This window comes from Gymnoscopelus braueri, assembly GCF_963280865.1.
Source record: "Gymnoscopelus braueri genome assembly, chromosome: 7".
Classification (NCBI taxonomy): domain Eukaryota; kingdom Metazoa; phylum Chordata; class Actinopteri; order Myctophiformes; family Myctophidae; genus Gymnoscopelus; species Gymnoscopelus braueri.
Window position 1 is genome coordinate 17,359,935 of NC_137608.1, and position 16,221 is coordinate 17,376,155.

Sequence of the window (16,221 nt, forward strand, 5' to 3'; positions counted from 1 at the left end):
TTAGGGGGTGGGCCTGGGTTTTGGTGTGAGCTTGGCATGCTATTTTAAGGAGGCGTGCATGGCGTTTTAGGGGTGCATGGATCATAACCCATCATTATGAAACTTGTAAGCCCAATATTGTACATCGAGTAATGTTATTGTTATTGTGTATATATTTTTATGTGATGTCTGTCTGCTCTGTTTTTGTTTGATTGTTTGTAGGCATTTTATTAACACAAGAGCCATACTGTGTGAGTAACAGTATGCCTAAAAGATACACACACACACACACACAGACAGACAGACAGACAGACAGACAGACAGACAGACAGACAGACAGACAGACAGACAGACAACTGCAATGCTATCATATGGATTGTGAGAGTATACTGGCTTCTACAGCAAATAATCACATAAACTAGATTAAAGTAAGAAGAAATAAAAATCGTACTTTTTTGCAAACATGAACCTACAACATGTGAATTCTACAAGGTTGTTTTACTTTGGGCAACCCCAGATGAAGAAGCCGTGCCATTGTACTATATAATATTTTAAAATTGTAAAGTAAGCATAATCATCATCGCATACAGATTATACAAGCCTTTTTGCTAGATTTTACAGTAAACATAGCCATGCATTAAGGCCCTGGAGATACAGCCTTTTAACGGTTGGCTAATGAGTGCCATGTGCTTTTGAAGTCTTCTGCTTGTCTGGGTTTCATTCAGGCTCCCAACTTGTTAAAAGCGGTGGTAACTGCAGCTAAACACTGTTGGACAGCAGGAAGGAATGAACATGGGTGCTTTATGGACAAGTGTTCACCAGAGCCTGTTTCGCAGGGTAGGCCTATGACATGCTCTCAGGGACCCACACTCTGTTTATGTGCTTTTGTCTGGCAAACGCATGGTTTCTCTATACGCCTAAATTACTCTAATTAATCCCTGGTACTTGACATTGTCAAAGGTGTTATTGTTTAATCTTTTAGGGTAATCCAGGGAGGTAACTCGATTGGGGCAGGAGTCTTGCCTATTATCAAGTGGATTTACAGTTAAGTACAGCAAAGCTGGGCAAACCTACAGTAGTAACACAGTAGTTCTGTGTTACAGCAAGTTGAATAACAACAGAGAGATTCGTTGACATACCCAAGCCACAATCGTCAACCCTCCTCCCCGCAAGCCAATTTACTCTAAACAAATGATGCCAAAATTGCTTTGTTTTGTTGTAATTGGATCAGAAGTCTGAATGCCAAAAGTGCATCTTTTTTTGTGATTTTAGACGGGAATGAAAATCTATATCCTTTAACTATGCACCAAGTTTAACACCAGGATGGCAAAAGAATGGCATCACATTAACCGTGGCCAAAAGGTTGCGAATGCAGGCTACTGGATAAAGGTGCAGCTTAAGTGTGAGCTCCTCTAATATAGGGTGCACCATATTTTCACACCCACACCGAAACCCTTAACCACTTAAGCCCTCTTTCAAAATAGCCGATCTACAAGCTCAAAATACGACACATTGTGAGCTCGTAGATTGACTATTTTTGACAATATTTTTTCCTTTCTTTTTGTTTTGCCTGGCATTTGTCATCAGGATGGAGGACAATTATTTTAGCCAGCACACCTAGTGACTGGACCTTTCAAACAGAACAAAACATGATAAACAGTGCTCAAAACAAGTGTCATTTTAATTGTGTTGAAAAACAGGACAATTTGGTTGAAAAAAATGGGTTTTGTGTTTCACAAATAGGACTTGTGGACACCCAGCTTGAAACAGGATGTCTGGTGACCGTACTCCAAACGTCCTCTTTGGTATGCAAAGCAACAAAAGATGTAGAGCCACAGTGTAATAATTACAAGCTAGGGGTGTGTGCGTCTGTCTCCTCCTCCACATGTAAAGTTGGGGAAACAGAGGTGCAGCTCATGTGTATATAAGTGCTGACTTAGAAACAGCAGAGCAACTTCATCTTCACAAGGACCTACCTTCAGACATTTGGTTCATTTCCCACCAGGTGAGTACTGTATGAGGGCTTACTATAGAGCAGAGAGAAGGGAGTTTGCATGCTGTCTGTCAAATTAATATTGAATCATTTGAATAAAGTGCTTTGTTTTTTTTATCACCCTTAATTTAGTTAAGTTTAGTTCTTCGTTTTTCATCTATCATCTCAAAATAGTTAGGCCTACTGTTGCACCAAATGTAAAAGTTATTATATTAAATATTACATTTATATTATACACAAAACGTCAAACTATGCATAGAAGCTTAAACTGTTAAAGTTTTGAAAATTTTCTGAACTGTTCTGGGTATTAGTCATTTGCAGACCGCCCTTTTTTCCCATATGTGCTCCAGTGTATGTTAACTGTTTATATGTTGTCTTTTTTTTTTTTTTTTTTAACTCCAGGCAACTCACGACATTAGACACAATGGCAGGTTAGTGCACAGTTACATTTACAGTAAATTTGTAAAAAAAATAATATATATATATATATATTCTTTCTCATAAATCCTTATTTATTCATTTGTAACTCTGAGTGTACAAATGCAACCAAATGCACCCTTATGGGTCCATTACATCTGTATACTCTCAGAGTTAAATGAACACTCAGGATTTTACAAGGTAAGTAACCTGAACTCCATCGAGGAGGAATTTATATTTGTGTTTCTCTATTGTTATGTCCAAGGACTATTCAGCTCGTTAGTTCTGGTAATTAATCCTATCCCCATATACCTGTTCATTTTAGAGATGCTTCTGATAGTCTAAGACCAGTGGTTTTCAAACTTCTTGTGCCCAAGGCACACCAATGGGCAAGCAAAGACTCAAGGCACACCTGTATTCATAGTGAAAATACTGTTCCTCTGCACACGGTTTGGGAACCACTGGCTTAGACAGACTGGAAAGATGACTGGACAATAATTATATACTGTTAATTACTAGGTGGTGTAAAGTTACCTTCTTTGATTTGGATTTTTTTTCAATTAAGTACATTTGGTACCCTGGCAACAATTGTTCCATCCCTCTACATTAGCCCTGGTTAGTTATTCAAAGTTATTTCACCTTTCCATGATCATGCTAGGATGACAGGAATGTTTTATTGTTCTGATGCTTGTACTAAAAATAATACCACTTACTTGTAATGTTTAAGCTTATTTTATTATTGGACTAGTACGTTGCTAAATGCCTAAAATGCTAAATGTTAATTAAAATGTGGCTTTGACTAAACAACACATTCAGTACTAATTGCAAAGGGCAGAGGCTCTTCTGGTTTAGTTACAGTTTGGCCAAAACGCCCTCCCTAACTCAAGAAGGTTATGGCTCAGGGATTGCATTGGAGGTAACACCTGCCACAGATGGAAATGCGAGGACTTTTTTTTTTTTTTATAGTTTTCTGTTTGTCACACACAACATAATGAGCGGTCTATGGCTGAGGCTTAGACACCTCCCACAAGAAGGGCTTTGCATACTTTCTCTTGCTCGGTGCATTGATACAGTATACCACTAATTAACTTCTAAAGCAGGCTACAATTATTATAAACCTGTTCTGGTGTTGTTTGTTTGGGATATTGTGGGTTTACGAATTACCAACACTATTATGAATCATTCTGAAATCATTCCGACTGTTGTGTTTTGTTTTCTCTTTTTTTGTCTACAGATAATAGCTTTAGAAAAGAGTTCCTTGACACCCACAATGAAATGAGGAAGAATCATTCTACTCCTGAGCTGAAACCGAGCAACGAGTTGAACAAATCTGCGCAGGAATGGGCCGACCACTTGCTATCAATTGGCAATTTGGAGCACAGCAGCACCGATGATGGCGAGAACGTCTACTTTGCATCCAGCAGCGCCAAGATTACACTGACTGGTAAGATAGATAGTCATAGCATCCTTCCTAATAGTCCCAGCTGATCTGTGGTTGGTTAGACTGACATTATCTCATGTGTGTGCCCAAATAACTCATTTGCCTCAATGGTTATGACAAATTAACTCAAGTACAATAAACATATAAGACAACACGTTGTCTATGGGCCACTAATGCTGGGACATATAAATAATACATTAATACCTAAATTAATAAATATTAACACATGTGACATACGTCCAACAGGACCTTACAGTACAACACACAAAATAGAGAGGAGTCCATGAAATATATGCAAATTATGCATTATAGGCAGTCTGTCTCTTTGTTGTATTATTGTGTTGTAACATAACTTTTCACATGCTGTGTGACATAGGGAAGGAGGCTGTTGACAGCTGGTACGGTGAGATCAAGGACTACAGCTGGGACAAACCTGGCTTTGGCTCCAACACTGGTAAATGCAACAACTCAACTCATCCATGCTCCAGGATTTTAACGATTCCGGTTCCTTAACGATTCCCTCTTAACGGTCCGATTCCTTAGCTTAGCGGTTCCCTTTAACTATTCCTATGTATTCCTATATATACCTTACTGGTTCTTAAAGTGAGGTACAGGGACCAAAAGGATTACTTGAGGGGGTTCCAATTGGTGGTCCATTTGGTGGTCATTGAAATTGAAACGTTTGAGAACCACTGGTATTGTAATTGTATAGCAGACGTAAAGTCCACAAACCAGATCTGACAGTGTGATAAACCGGTTCCGTAAACGGTTCCAAATGTGATGGAGCCGATACCGGTTCCTCCGATTCCTCAAGTTCCGTATCCCAACCCTACCCATGCTGACCCAACTAATGCACATTAGAAACACATGTTATGTCCACCAGGTGCTTCTTTGTGTACATGTATGTGCATGGTGGAATGTGAATAATATGTCTTAACTATGTCTATTGTATGTGTCTGTAAGGCATTTGTATGTACGTATGTGTTTGTATATCTTTGTGTATTCAAGTGTGTATCTGTCGGTGTCTAAGAGTGCACTTGTGTAAGTATGTCTGTCTGTGCGTTCTGCATGGTTTTGTGTGTATACATATCGTTATTTTTTGCAGAAATCTTGTATATTGAAAAAAAGTTACTTTTTCAGACAAACTTAACCACTTTCAACCTAGCGTCCCTATTTTGGGCATGTCATTATAGGCAAATATTAAAATATATATATATATATATATATGAAAAGGCACAAATAACAGATCTACAAGCTCACAATGCGTCACATCGTGATGTATTGTGAATGTATCTCTACTTTAGCGCAACACTGTCATACAGCGAAGTATAAAATAGGGCACTAATTTATGAGAAGACAAAAAGACAAAAATATAGAGATACAAGGTTTCTGCCCGACATGAAGATATGCTAGTATCTATCTATATCTTGTTGTGTATACACTCTTGTGCATGCGTCTTTGTGTGTGAAAATACCCATATAAACCACAAAGAGAATCTGATGCATGCTGTGGTGGCTCCCCTTGCAGGTCATTTCACTCAGGTGGTGTGGAAGGATTCCACGGAGGTGGGTGTGGGCATGGCCACCGATGGTAAGAAGGCCTTTGTAGTGGGCCAGTACAGGCCCGCCGGCAACATGATCATGGAGGGAAACTTTGAGAAGAATGTCCTCCCCAAAGGTAACACAGCACTGTAGCACTGGCTCGACCTACTGGCCACATTTCTATTTTAAGTTTCTGCATTTAAAGGGGGTGTACCAGTAAGTGTTTTTGTTAAAAAAGTTAAAGAACTATATTCCTATAGTAATCAGTGGTCAGTAACAGGGTGCTTCCCACTCCATACATATTTGACTGATCAATCAAGAGACTGAGGTGCTCTGTCTTATTTTTTATTTATTTGCAAAGGAGACTGACATAATCTGTCTTATTTCTCATTTATTTGCAGAAGAGACTGAGGTGCTCTCTCTTATTTTTTGAGTACTCATGTATATTTGATATTCTATTCTCATTATTATTTAAAACATAACTTTGTGGGTATAGCTTGTACAGAAAACTAACTAGTGACGTGCCAATAAAGTGAAATTGAAGTTGATTTGTGTCCGACGAAGCCTGAGCTATTTCTCATGTGGCCCCCATGGAACATCATCGCCCACCTCTACTCTATAGCAATGATTGCTATCAGAATATAGAGCTATTTATTACTTATTTTAACAAATAGTTAACACTTATACACACCCTTTAATGTCGTTAACATTAAGGTCTGCATGAGCTTTAATAGTCTTCTAGCATTTCCTACCAGACAGGCAGACGTATACCTCATGTGGTTTTGTTGTCACATTCCAGTGTAAAGGCTGTGCATTTTACAGCTGACGGCAAAAGCGGCACTGCTTCCAGTGATGGGAATGGAAAGAACAAAAAAGACTGCACGTTACTTTAAACAACCCGGAGATCCAGGAGTCTCTCTCTCATCACAGTCTCTCTTTTCATCATGTTGTTTGTTCTTCTTGTCTCTTTTGTTAAGTGTGTTTTGTAAATCTGATGTTTTTCATGTATAATGCATTTGGAAAAGCTTGCACAATAAAATTCATAAAGCAATGTATTCAAGTTGAGTTTCTTTAACATTTGTGAAAACGTTTCATCTTAAAATGGTCAAAAGAAAGAAGCACATTTTATGGAAGTATTGAGACAAATAGAATTCCAGTCATATTTGAGTAAACTCTCTCAGCTGATCTGTGTGCAAACATTAAGCTCACTGGAGACATAACATGCACATCCTACCTGGTTGGCATTTGTACCTCTGTTTACTCTTCATTGATCGTTATCCATGTCTTTTCAGGGTTTTTTTCTTTCTTTCTTTTTTTCTTAAAAAGCTTTAGATTTAGTTTCTTTTCATCAGCATCAGTGTTTACTTTCAGTGTTTTTTGCTTCCTCCTAGTCCTAAAAAACTCAAACCTAACAGAGTTACAATAGTGAATATAATACAGCACCTTCTTTACTACAACAAATGCATTTAGCAGTCAATCGATCAAGGACACAGAAGATGGACATCAATGATTCACCACCATGCTGCTGCTTACACAGTATGGTCACTTAAATGACTGTGAGTGTGACTGAACATTATCTGAGGGGACAATAGCCAGCAGGTGGCAGCACTAACCTTCATAAAACAATGAGCTTGTCTGAAGGGCATGTAGCACAGGGAGATGTAATCATTGTGGGGAGGAAGAAACAGAACATGTGATGATGAACTTTAGAGAATATGAATTAGAAATAAGACAACTAATTGAGAATTTAACAGAAATTAAAGAGCTGTATATGATTTAGTAAATATACACTAAGCAAAGGGTCAGGGGAAAGGTGCTATAGACATATATTTGAGTATCTTAGAGTGACCAATTTGATAGACACATTTTGAGTTTTATTTACTATTTAGTTATAGGTATTATGGGTGACTCAGGCTTTCAATCATAAGTAGGGACTATTTGCATTGAATAAAGAGACAAGTAGGTGGCGGTAAATCCACAAATATGTTTACCAACCGCCAATAAACCCTAATAGAAGAAGAAGAAGAAGGGCGTGTACTGGTCAGATGCAGGGGCAGGAACAAAGGCAGGAAGTGCAATGCTCTGCTTGTTAAGACCTACTGTAAAGTTATAGCGTATCCACTTAGCACAGACCAGATGTCTCCAATTTGGTTTTCAACTATTTTGTTTGTTCACATTTGACATTTAAAATCTTTGACAGACTTTTGTAAAAAAAATAAAAAATAATAATCCAATGCTACACTTATCATGCATGAACACAAATCACAGGGTAAATGGTCTAGTAAGGAGAGTGCAAAGAAAATCATGAATGAAACTAGGATACCAAGTAAACATCAAACCTGTCATCTTTCTAAACAACATGATATGTAGCATTTGTGGTCAAGCAAACAGTATACTACTGAATGTCTATCTAAATAACTCAACATGAACAAGCAGAACACAGCCTGCCAAATTGAAAGCAAGAAAGGACCCTTCCTCTTAGCCTTGCCTATTTGTTGTCAATTATTTGTATGAGCTCTTGTTTTATTGGATCTTGTTTATTTGATACATTTATTTGTTTTAGCTCTTGCTCATTTGATTTTCCTATTTTTCTCATCTGTTTAAGAAAGTAGGTAGCTGATATATTGCACTTTTACCTTAGCGCTTGGTATGCTCTTAGTTGCTTGTTTTAGTAGAGAATGCACTTAAAGGAGAATTTTGGTATGCTCTTAGTTGCTTGTTTTAGTAGAGAATGCACTTAAAGGAGAATTTTGGTGAGATCTGACGTTCATAGTGACAGAACATTATGCAACCAAAAAAAAAGTCTCGCTAGACGAAATTGAAATCTCGAGATTTCAATCTCGTCTAGCGAGACTTGTCTAGCGAGATCTAAAAAATAAAATAAAATAAAAAGCTATTAAAATATGCGATCTAACGCAAGGCCTATCCGCGCACGTTTTAAGCTGTGGCGGACCCGGGATGGAGTTATGATTTTTTTCTACTGTACCATTCATCCTAAGATATCATAACATCATAGAAAAGGTAAGAAAACCTTAGTCCAAAATTCTCCTTTAAGACTTCTGGTGAGTAGTTTTCTTGGCTCCCTATGTTGAATGCACTTATTGTAAGTCGCTTTGGATAAAAGCATCTGCTAAATGACAGTAATGTAATGTAATGTAAAGAAATGACTGAATGACTACAACAGTGGTTCCTGACCTTTTCTGGATCAAGGCCCACTTGAACATCTCAAAAGTGTTTGCAGCCCACCCATCTGACCACTTAACACAGCAGCTGAATACGGGTGGGCTGTGTGCATTTTCAGAGCATGTTTTTTTATTGATCAGTCAATTGATCCGGCTTGAATAAGTGGAACTAACGTAGTAATATACTATAAGTTCCTATTTACCGGTAACAATGAAAACACATTTTCAAGGTTTTAAAGAAGAAGAAAAAATACCATTACTTTTCTTTTTTACATTTAATATTATATTATTAAGAAGTCTGAATGCCAAAAGTGCATATTTTTTTGTGATTTTAGACGGGAATGAAAATCTATATCCTTTAACTATGCAGCAAGTTTAACACCAGGATGGCAAAAGAATGGCATCACATTAACCGTGGCCAAAAGGTTGCGAATGTAGGCTACTGGATAAAGGTGCAGCTTAAGTGTGAGCTCCTCTAAATTAGGGTGCACCATATTTTCACACCCACACCGAAACCCTTAACCACTTAAGCCCTCTTTCAAAATAGCGGAAATAGTCGATCTACAAGCTCAAAATACGACACATTGTGAGCTCGTAGATCGACTATTTTTGACAATATTTTTTCTTTCTTTTTGTTTTGCCTGGCATTTGTCATCAGGATGGAGGACAATTATTTTTAGCCAGCACACCTAGTGACTGCACATTTCAAACAGAACACAACATGATAAACAGTGCTCAAAACAAGTGTCATTTTAATTGTGTTGAAAAACAGGACAATTTGGTTGTAATTCTAAAAAAAAACTGGTTTTGTGTTTCACAAATATTTGCCAGGACTTGTGGACACCCAGCTTGAAACAGGATGTCTGGTGACCGTACTCCAAACGTCCTCTTTGGTATGCAAAGCAACAAAAGATGTAGAGCCACAGTGTAATAATTACAAGCTAGGGGTGTGTGCGTCTGTCTCCTCCTCCACATGTAAAGTTGGGGAAACAGAGGTGCAGCTCATGTGTATATAAGTGCTGACTTAGAAACAGCAGAGCAACTTCATCTTCACAAGGACCTACCTTCAGACATTTGGTTCATTTCCCACCAGGTGAGTACTGTATGAGGGCTTACTATAGAGCAGAGAGAAGGGAGTTTGCATGCTGTCTGTTAAATTAATATTGAATCATTTGAATAAAGTGCTTTGTTTTTTTTATCACCATTAATTTAGTTAAGTTTAGTTCTTCGTTTTTCATCTATCATCTCAAAATAGTTACTGTTGCACCTAATGTAAAAGTTATTATATTAAATATTACATTTATATTATACATAAAACGTCAAACTATGCATAGAAGCTTAAACTGTTAAAGTTTTGAACAATTTCTGAACTGTTCTGGGTATTAGTCATTTGCAGACCGCCCTTTTTTCCCATATGTGCTCCAGTGTATGTTAACTGTTTATATGTTGTTTGTCTTTTTTGTTGTTTTTTCATTCCAGGCAACTCACGACATTAGACACAATGACAGGTTAGTGCACAGTTACATTTACAGTAAATGTGTAAAAAAATACAAATATATATATATATATATATATATATATATATATATATATATATTCTTTCTCATAAATCCTTATTTATTCATTTGTAACTCTGAGAGTGTACAAATGCAACCAAATGCACCCTTATGGGTCCATTACATCTGTATACTCTCAGAGTTAAATGAACACTCAGGATTTTACAAAGTAAGTAACCTGAACTCCATCGAGGAGGAATTTATATTTGTGTTTCTCTATTGTTATGTCCAAGGACTATTCAGCTTGTTAGTTCTGGTAATTAATCCTATCCCCATATACCTGTTCATTTTAGAGATGCTTCTATAGTCTAAGACCAGTGGTTTTCAAACTTCTTGTGCCCAAGGCACACCAATGGGCAAGCAAAGACTCAAGGCACACCTGTATTCATAGTGAAAATACTGTTCCTCTGCACACAGTTTGGGAACCACTGGCCTAGACAGACTGGAAAGATGACTGGAAAATAATTATATACTGTTAATTACTAGGTGGTGTAAAGTTACCTTCTTTGATTTAGATTTTTTTTTTCAATTAAGTACATTTGGTACCCTGGCAACAATTGTTCCATCCCTCTACATTAGCCCTGGTTAGTTATTCAAAGTTATTTCACCTTTCCATGATCATGCTAGGATGACAGGAATGTTTTATTGTTCTGATGCTTGTACTAAAAATAATACCACTTACTTGTAATGTTTAAGCTTATTTTTATTATTGGACTAGTACGTTGCTAAATGCCTAAAATGCTAAATGTTAATTAAAATGTGGCTTTGACTAAACAACACATTCAGTACTAATTGCAAAGGGCAGAGGCTCTTCTGGTTTAGTAACAGTTTGGCCAAAACGCCCTCCCTATAGATCCCTCAGGGATTGCATTGGAGGTAACACCTACCACAGATGGAAATTCGAGGAAATATTTTTTTTTAATAGTTTTCTGTTTGTCACACACAACATAATGAGCGGTCTATGGCTGAGGCTTCTCGCACAAGAAGGGCTTTGCATACTTTCTCTTGCTCGGTGCATTGATACAGTATACCGCTAATTAACTTCTAAAGCAGGCTACAATTATTATAAACCTGTTCTGGTGTTGTTTGTTTGGGACATTGTGGGTTTACGAATTACCAACACTATTATGAATCATTCTGAAATCATTCCGACTATTGTGTTTAGTTTTTTGTTTTTTTGTCTACAGATATTGGTATTGGCTTTAGAAAAGAGTTTGTTGCCACCCACAATGTAATGAGGAAGAATCATTCTACTGATCCGCTGAAACAGAGCCCCGAGTTGAACATATCTGCGCAGGAATGGGCCGTCCACTTGCTATCAATTGGCAATTTGGAGCACAGCAAAACCGTTGATGGCGAGAACGTCTACTTTGCATCCAGCAGCGCCAAGATTGATGATCTGACTGGTAAGATAGATAGTCATAGCATCCTTCCTAATAGTCCCAGCTGATCTGTAGTTGGTTAGACTGACATTATCTCATGTGTGTGCCCAAATAACTCATTTGCCTCAATGGTTATGACAAATTAACTCAAGTACAATAAACATATAAGACAACACGTTGTCTATGGGCCACTAATGCTGGGACATATAAATAATACATTAATACCTAAATTAATAAATATTAACACATGTGACATACGTCCAACAGGACCTTCCAGTACAACACACAAAATAGAGAGGAGTCCATGAAATATATGCAAATTATGCATTATAGGCAGTCTGTCTCTTTGTTGTATTATTGTGTTGTAACATAACTTTTCACATGCTGTGTGACATAGGGAAGGAGGCTGTTGACAGCTGGTACGGTGAGATCAAGGACTACAGCTGGGACAAGCCTGGCTTTGGCACCAACACTGGTAAATGCAACAACTCAACTCATCCATGCTCCAGGATTTTAACGATTCCGGTTCCTTAACGATTCCCTCTTAACGGTCCGATTCCTAAGCTTAGCGGTTCCCTTTAACTATTCCTATGTATTCCTATATATATACCTTACTGGTTCTTAAAGTGAGGTACAGGGACCAAAAGGATTACTTGAGGGGGTTCCAATTGGTGGTCCATTTGGTGGTCATTGAAATTGAAACGTTTGAGAACCACTGGTATTTTAATTGTATAGCAGACGTAAAGTCCACAAACCAGATCTGACAGTGTGATAAACCGGTTCCGTAAACGGTTCCAAATGTGATGGAGCCAATCCCGGTTCCTCCGATTCCTCCAGTTCCGTATCCCAACCCTACCCATGCTGACCCAACTAATGCACATTAGAAACACATGTTATGTCCACCAGGTGCTTCTTTGTGTACATGTATGTGCATGGTGGAATGTGAATATGTCTTAACTATGTCTATTGTATGTATCTGTGTAAGGCATGTGTATGTACGTATGTGTTTGTATATCTTTGTGTATTCAAGTGTGTATCTGTCGGTGTCTAAGAGTGCACTTGTGTAAGTATGTCTGTCTGTGCGTTCTGCATGGTTTTGTGTGTATACATATCGTTGTTTTTAGCAGAAATCTTGTATATCGAAAAAAAAGTTACTTTTTCAGACAAACTTAACCACTTTCAACCTAGCGTCCCTATTTTGGGCATGTCATTATAGGCAAATATTTAAAATATATATATATATGAAAAGGCACAAATAACAGATCTACAAGCTCACAATGCGTCACATCGTGATGTATTGTGAATGTATCTCTACTTTAGCGCAACACTGTCATACAGCGAAGTATAAATTAGGGCACTAATTTATGAGAAGACAAAAAGACAAAAATATAGAGATACAAGGTTTCTGCCCGACATGAAGATATGCTAGTATCTATCTATATCTTGTTGTGTATACACTCTTGTGCATGCGTCTTTGTGTGTGAAAATACCCATATAAACCACAAAGAGAATCTGATGCATGCTGTGGTGGCTCCCCTTGCAGGTTATTTCACTCAGGTGGTGTGGAAGGAGTCCACGGAGGTGGGTGTGGGCATGGCCACCGATGGTAAGAAGGCCTTTGTAGTGGGCCAGTACAGGCCCGCCGGCAACATGATCAAGAAGGGAAACTTTGAGGAGAATGTCCTCCCCAAAGGTAACACAGCACTGTAGCACTGGCTCGACCTACTGGCCACATTTCTATTTTAAGTTTCTGCATTTAAAGGGGGTGTACCAGTAAGTGTTTTTGTTAAAAAGTTAAAGATCTATATTCCAATAGTAATCAGTGGTCAGTAACAGGGTGCTTCCCACTCCATACATATTTGACTGACATAATCTGTCTTATTTCTCATTTATTTGCAGAAGAGACTGAGGTGCTCTCTCTTATTTTTTGAGTACTCATGTATATTTGATATTCTATTCTCATTATTATTTAAAACATAACTTTGTGGGTATAGCTTGTACAGAAAACTAACTAGTGACGTGCCAATAAAGTGAAATTGAAGTTGATTTGTGTCCGACGAAGCCTGAGCTATTTCTCATGTGGCCCCCATGGAAAATCATCGCCCACCTCTACTCTATAGCAATGATTGCTATCAGAATATAGAGCTATTTATTACTTATTTTAACAAATAGTTAACACTTATACACACCCTTTAATGTCGTTAACATTAAGGTCTGCATGAGCTTTAATAGTCTTCTAGCATTTCCTACCAGACAGGCAGACGTATACCTCATGTGGTTTTGTTGTCACATTCCAGTGTAAAGGCTGTACATTTTACAGCTGACGGCAAAAGCGGCACTGCTTCCAGTGATGGGAATGGAAAGAACAAAAAAGACTGCACGTTACTTTAAACAACCCGGAGATCCAGGAGTCTCTCTCTCATCACAGTCTCTCTTTTCATCATGTTGTTTGTTCTTCTTGTCTCTTTTGTTAAGTGTGTTTTGTAAATCTGATGTTTTTCATGTATAATGCATTTGGAAAAGCTTGCACAATAAAATTCATAAAACAATGTATTCAAGTTGAGTTTCTTTAACATTTGTGAAAACGTTTCATCTTAAAATGGTCAAAAGAAAGAAGCACATTTTATGGAAGTATTGAGACAAATACAATTCCAGTCATATTTGAGTAAACTCTCTCAGCTGATCTGTGTGCAAACATTAAGCTCACTGGAGACATAACATAACATGCACATCCTACCTGGTTGGCATTTCTACCTCTGTTTACTCTTCATTGATCGTTATCCATGTCTTTTCAGGGTTGTTTTCTTTCTTTCTTTTTTTCTTAAAAAGCTTTAGATTTAGTTTCTTTTCATCAGCATCAGTGTTTACTTTCAGTGTTTTTTGCTTCCTCCTAGTCCTAAAAAACTCAAACCTAACAGAGTTACAATAGTGAATATAATACAGCACCTTCTTTACTACAACAAATGCATTTAGCAGTCAATCGATCAAGGACACAGAAGATGGACATCAATGATTCACCACCACACAGGGATGAGCTGTAGGGGGTGCTATGGGGGGTCGGCGACCCCTTAGTTCTGGCGCTGGCTGGGGGGCTGGGAGCTCCACATGCACGCGCGAGCACACACCGTCAGCTGCGGTCTTAACACCTTAAAGTTTAAACAATAGCCTCTCAAGGTTCGCGCCGTCAGCGGCGAGCCGTTCTCAATAGCGTCTACCTGGCTGCTTTGCATAACATTAGGCTACTCGAAAAAAGCCATGGACTTGAATTGAATGTGTACATTCCTCTCACAATGAGAGACAACAGTCTCTGCACTGCAGAGTGTGAAGGTTCTCTGAGACAAGACAAAGACAAGTTGTCTGATTATTTTAAGTACTTATGTGTGGGTGAGTCTATGTAAAGGGCTTTTATATAAAACTAAAAGGAAAATAAAATAATTAATTGAAACAAAAATAAAAACAACAAATTAACAATGCAACTAAATAATAATATATAATTACATTAAAAATCACATGTTGAATACAGTATTTCAACTAGCACTGAGCTGATTGGCTATGTGCACATGCGTGCACGTGCGCGTGCACGTGACGTCAGAAAATATAGCCCCCCTAGTTCAAAAATCCACAGCTCATCACTGCCACCACATGCTGCTGCTTACACAGTATGGTCACTTAAATGACTGTGAGTGTGACTGAACATTATCTGAGGGGACAATAGCCAGCAGGTGGCAGCACTAACCTTCATAAAACAATGAGCTTGTCTGAAGGGCATGTAGCACAGGGAGATGTAATCATTGTGGGGAGGAAGAAACAGAACGATGTGATGATGAACTTTAGAGAATATGAATTAGAAATAAGACAACTAATTGAGAATTTAACAGAAATTAAAGAGCTGTATATGATTTAGTAAATATACTAAGCAAAGGGTCAGGGGAAAGGTGCTATAGACATATATTTGAGTATCTTAGAGTGACCAATTTGATAGACAAATTTTGAGTTTTATTTGTTTAAGTTATGTATTTAGTTATAGGTATTATGGGTGACTCAGGCTTTCAATCATAAGTAGGGACTATTTGCATTGAATAAAGACACAAGTAGGTGGCGGTAAATCCACAAATATGTTTACCAACCGCCAATAAACCCTAATAGAAGAAGAAGAAGGGCGTGTACTGGTCAGATGCGGGGGCAGGAACAAAGGCAGGAAGTGCAATGCTCTGCTTGTTAAGACCTACTGTAAAGTTATAGCGTATCCACTTAGCACAGACCAGATGTATCCAATTTGGTTTTCAACTATTTTGTTTGTTCACATTTGACATTTAAAATCTTTGACAGACTTTTATAAAAAAAAATATATATATAATAATAATAATCCAATGCTAAACTTATCATGCATGAACACAAATCACAGGGTAAATGGTCTAGTAAGGAGAGTGCAAAGAAAATCATGAATGAAACTAGGATACCAAGTAAACATCAAACCTGTCATCTTTCTAAACAACATGATATGTAGCATTTGTGGTCAAGCAAACAGTATACTACTGAATGTCTATCTAAATAACTCAACATGAAGAAGCAACCTAAGCACAAGGATGTTGATGTAGAATACTGAATGGAATGAATAGAATAGAATAGAATAGAAACTGTGTCTGTCTCTAATTTAAAAGGCTTCTGTTTAATTTGGGTGACGCTAGGCAGACTGTGCCGTAACTGAAAGATCTCTTTTATTAGTTATC

At 37.8% G+C, this 16,221-nt stretch overlaps 1 protein-coding gene across 1 annotated transcript; it reads left to right on the plus strand.

Annotated features, from left to right (window-relative positions):
- Positions 1 to 1,883: 1,883 nt before the first annotated feature.
- On the plus strand, positions 1,884 to 14,044 carry glipr2 (GLI pathogenesis-related 2). Its single transcript, XM_080433497.1, has 12 exons — positions 1,884 to 1,984; positions 2,375 to 2,403; positions 3,624 to 3,833; positions 4,207 to 4,284; positions 5,358 to 5,507; positions 9,385 to 9,446; positions 9,582 to 9,646; positions 10,033 to 10,061; positions 11,297 to 11,515; positions 11,889 to 11,966; positions 13,035 to 13,184; positions 13,812 to 14,044. The coding sequence occupies exons 2-12, from the start codon at positions 2,397 to 2,399 to the stop codon at positions 13,880 to 13,882; spliced, it is 1,119 nt and encodes a 372-aa protein (XP_080289623.1). The 5' UTR covers positions 1,884 to 1,984; positions 2,375 to 2,396; the 3' UTR covers positions 13,883 to 14,044.
- The last annotated feature ends 2,177 nt before the right edge of the window (positions 14,045 to 16,221 follow it).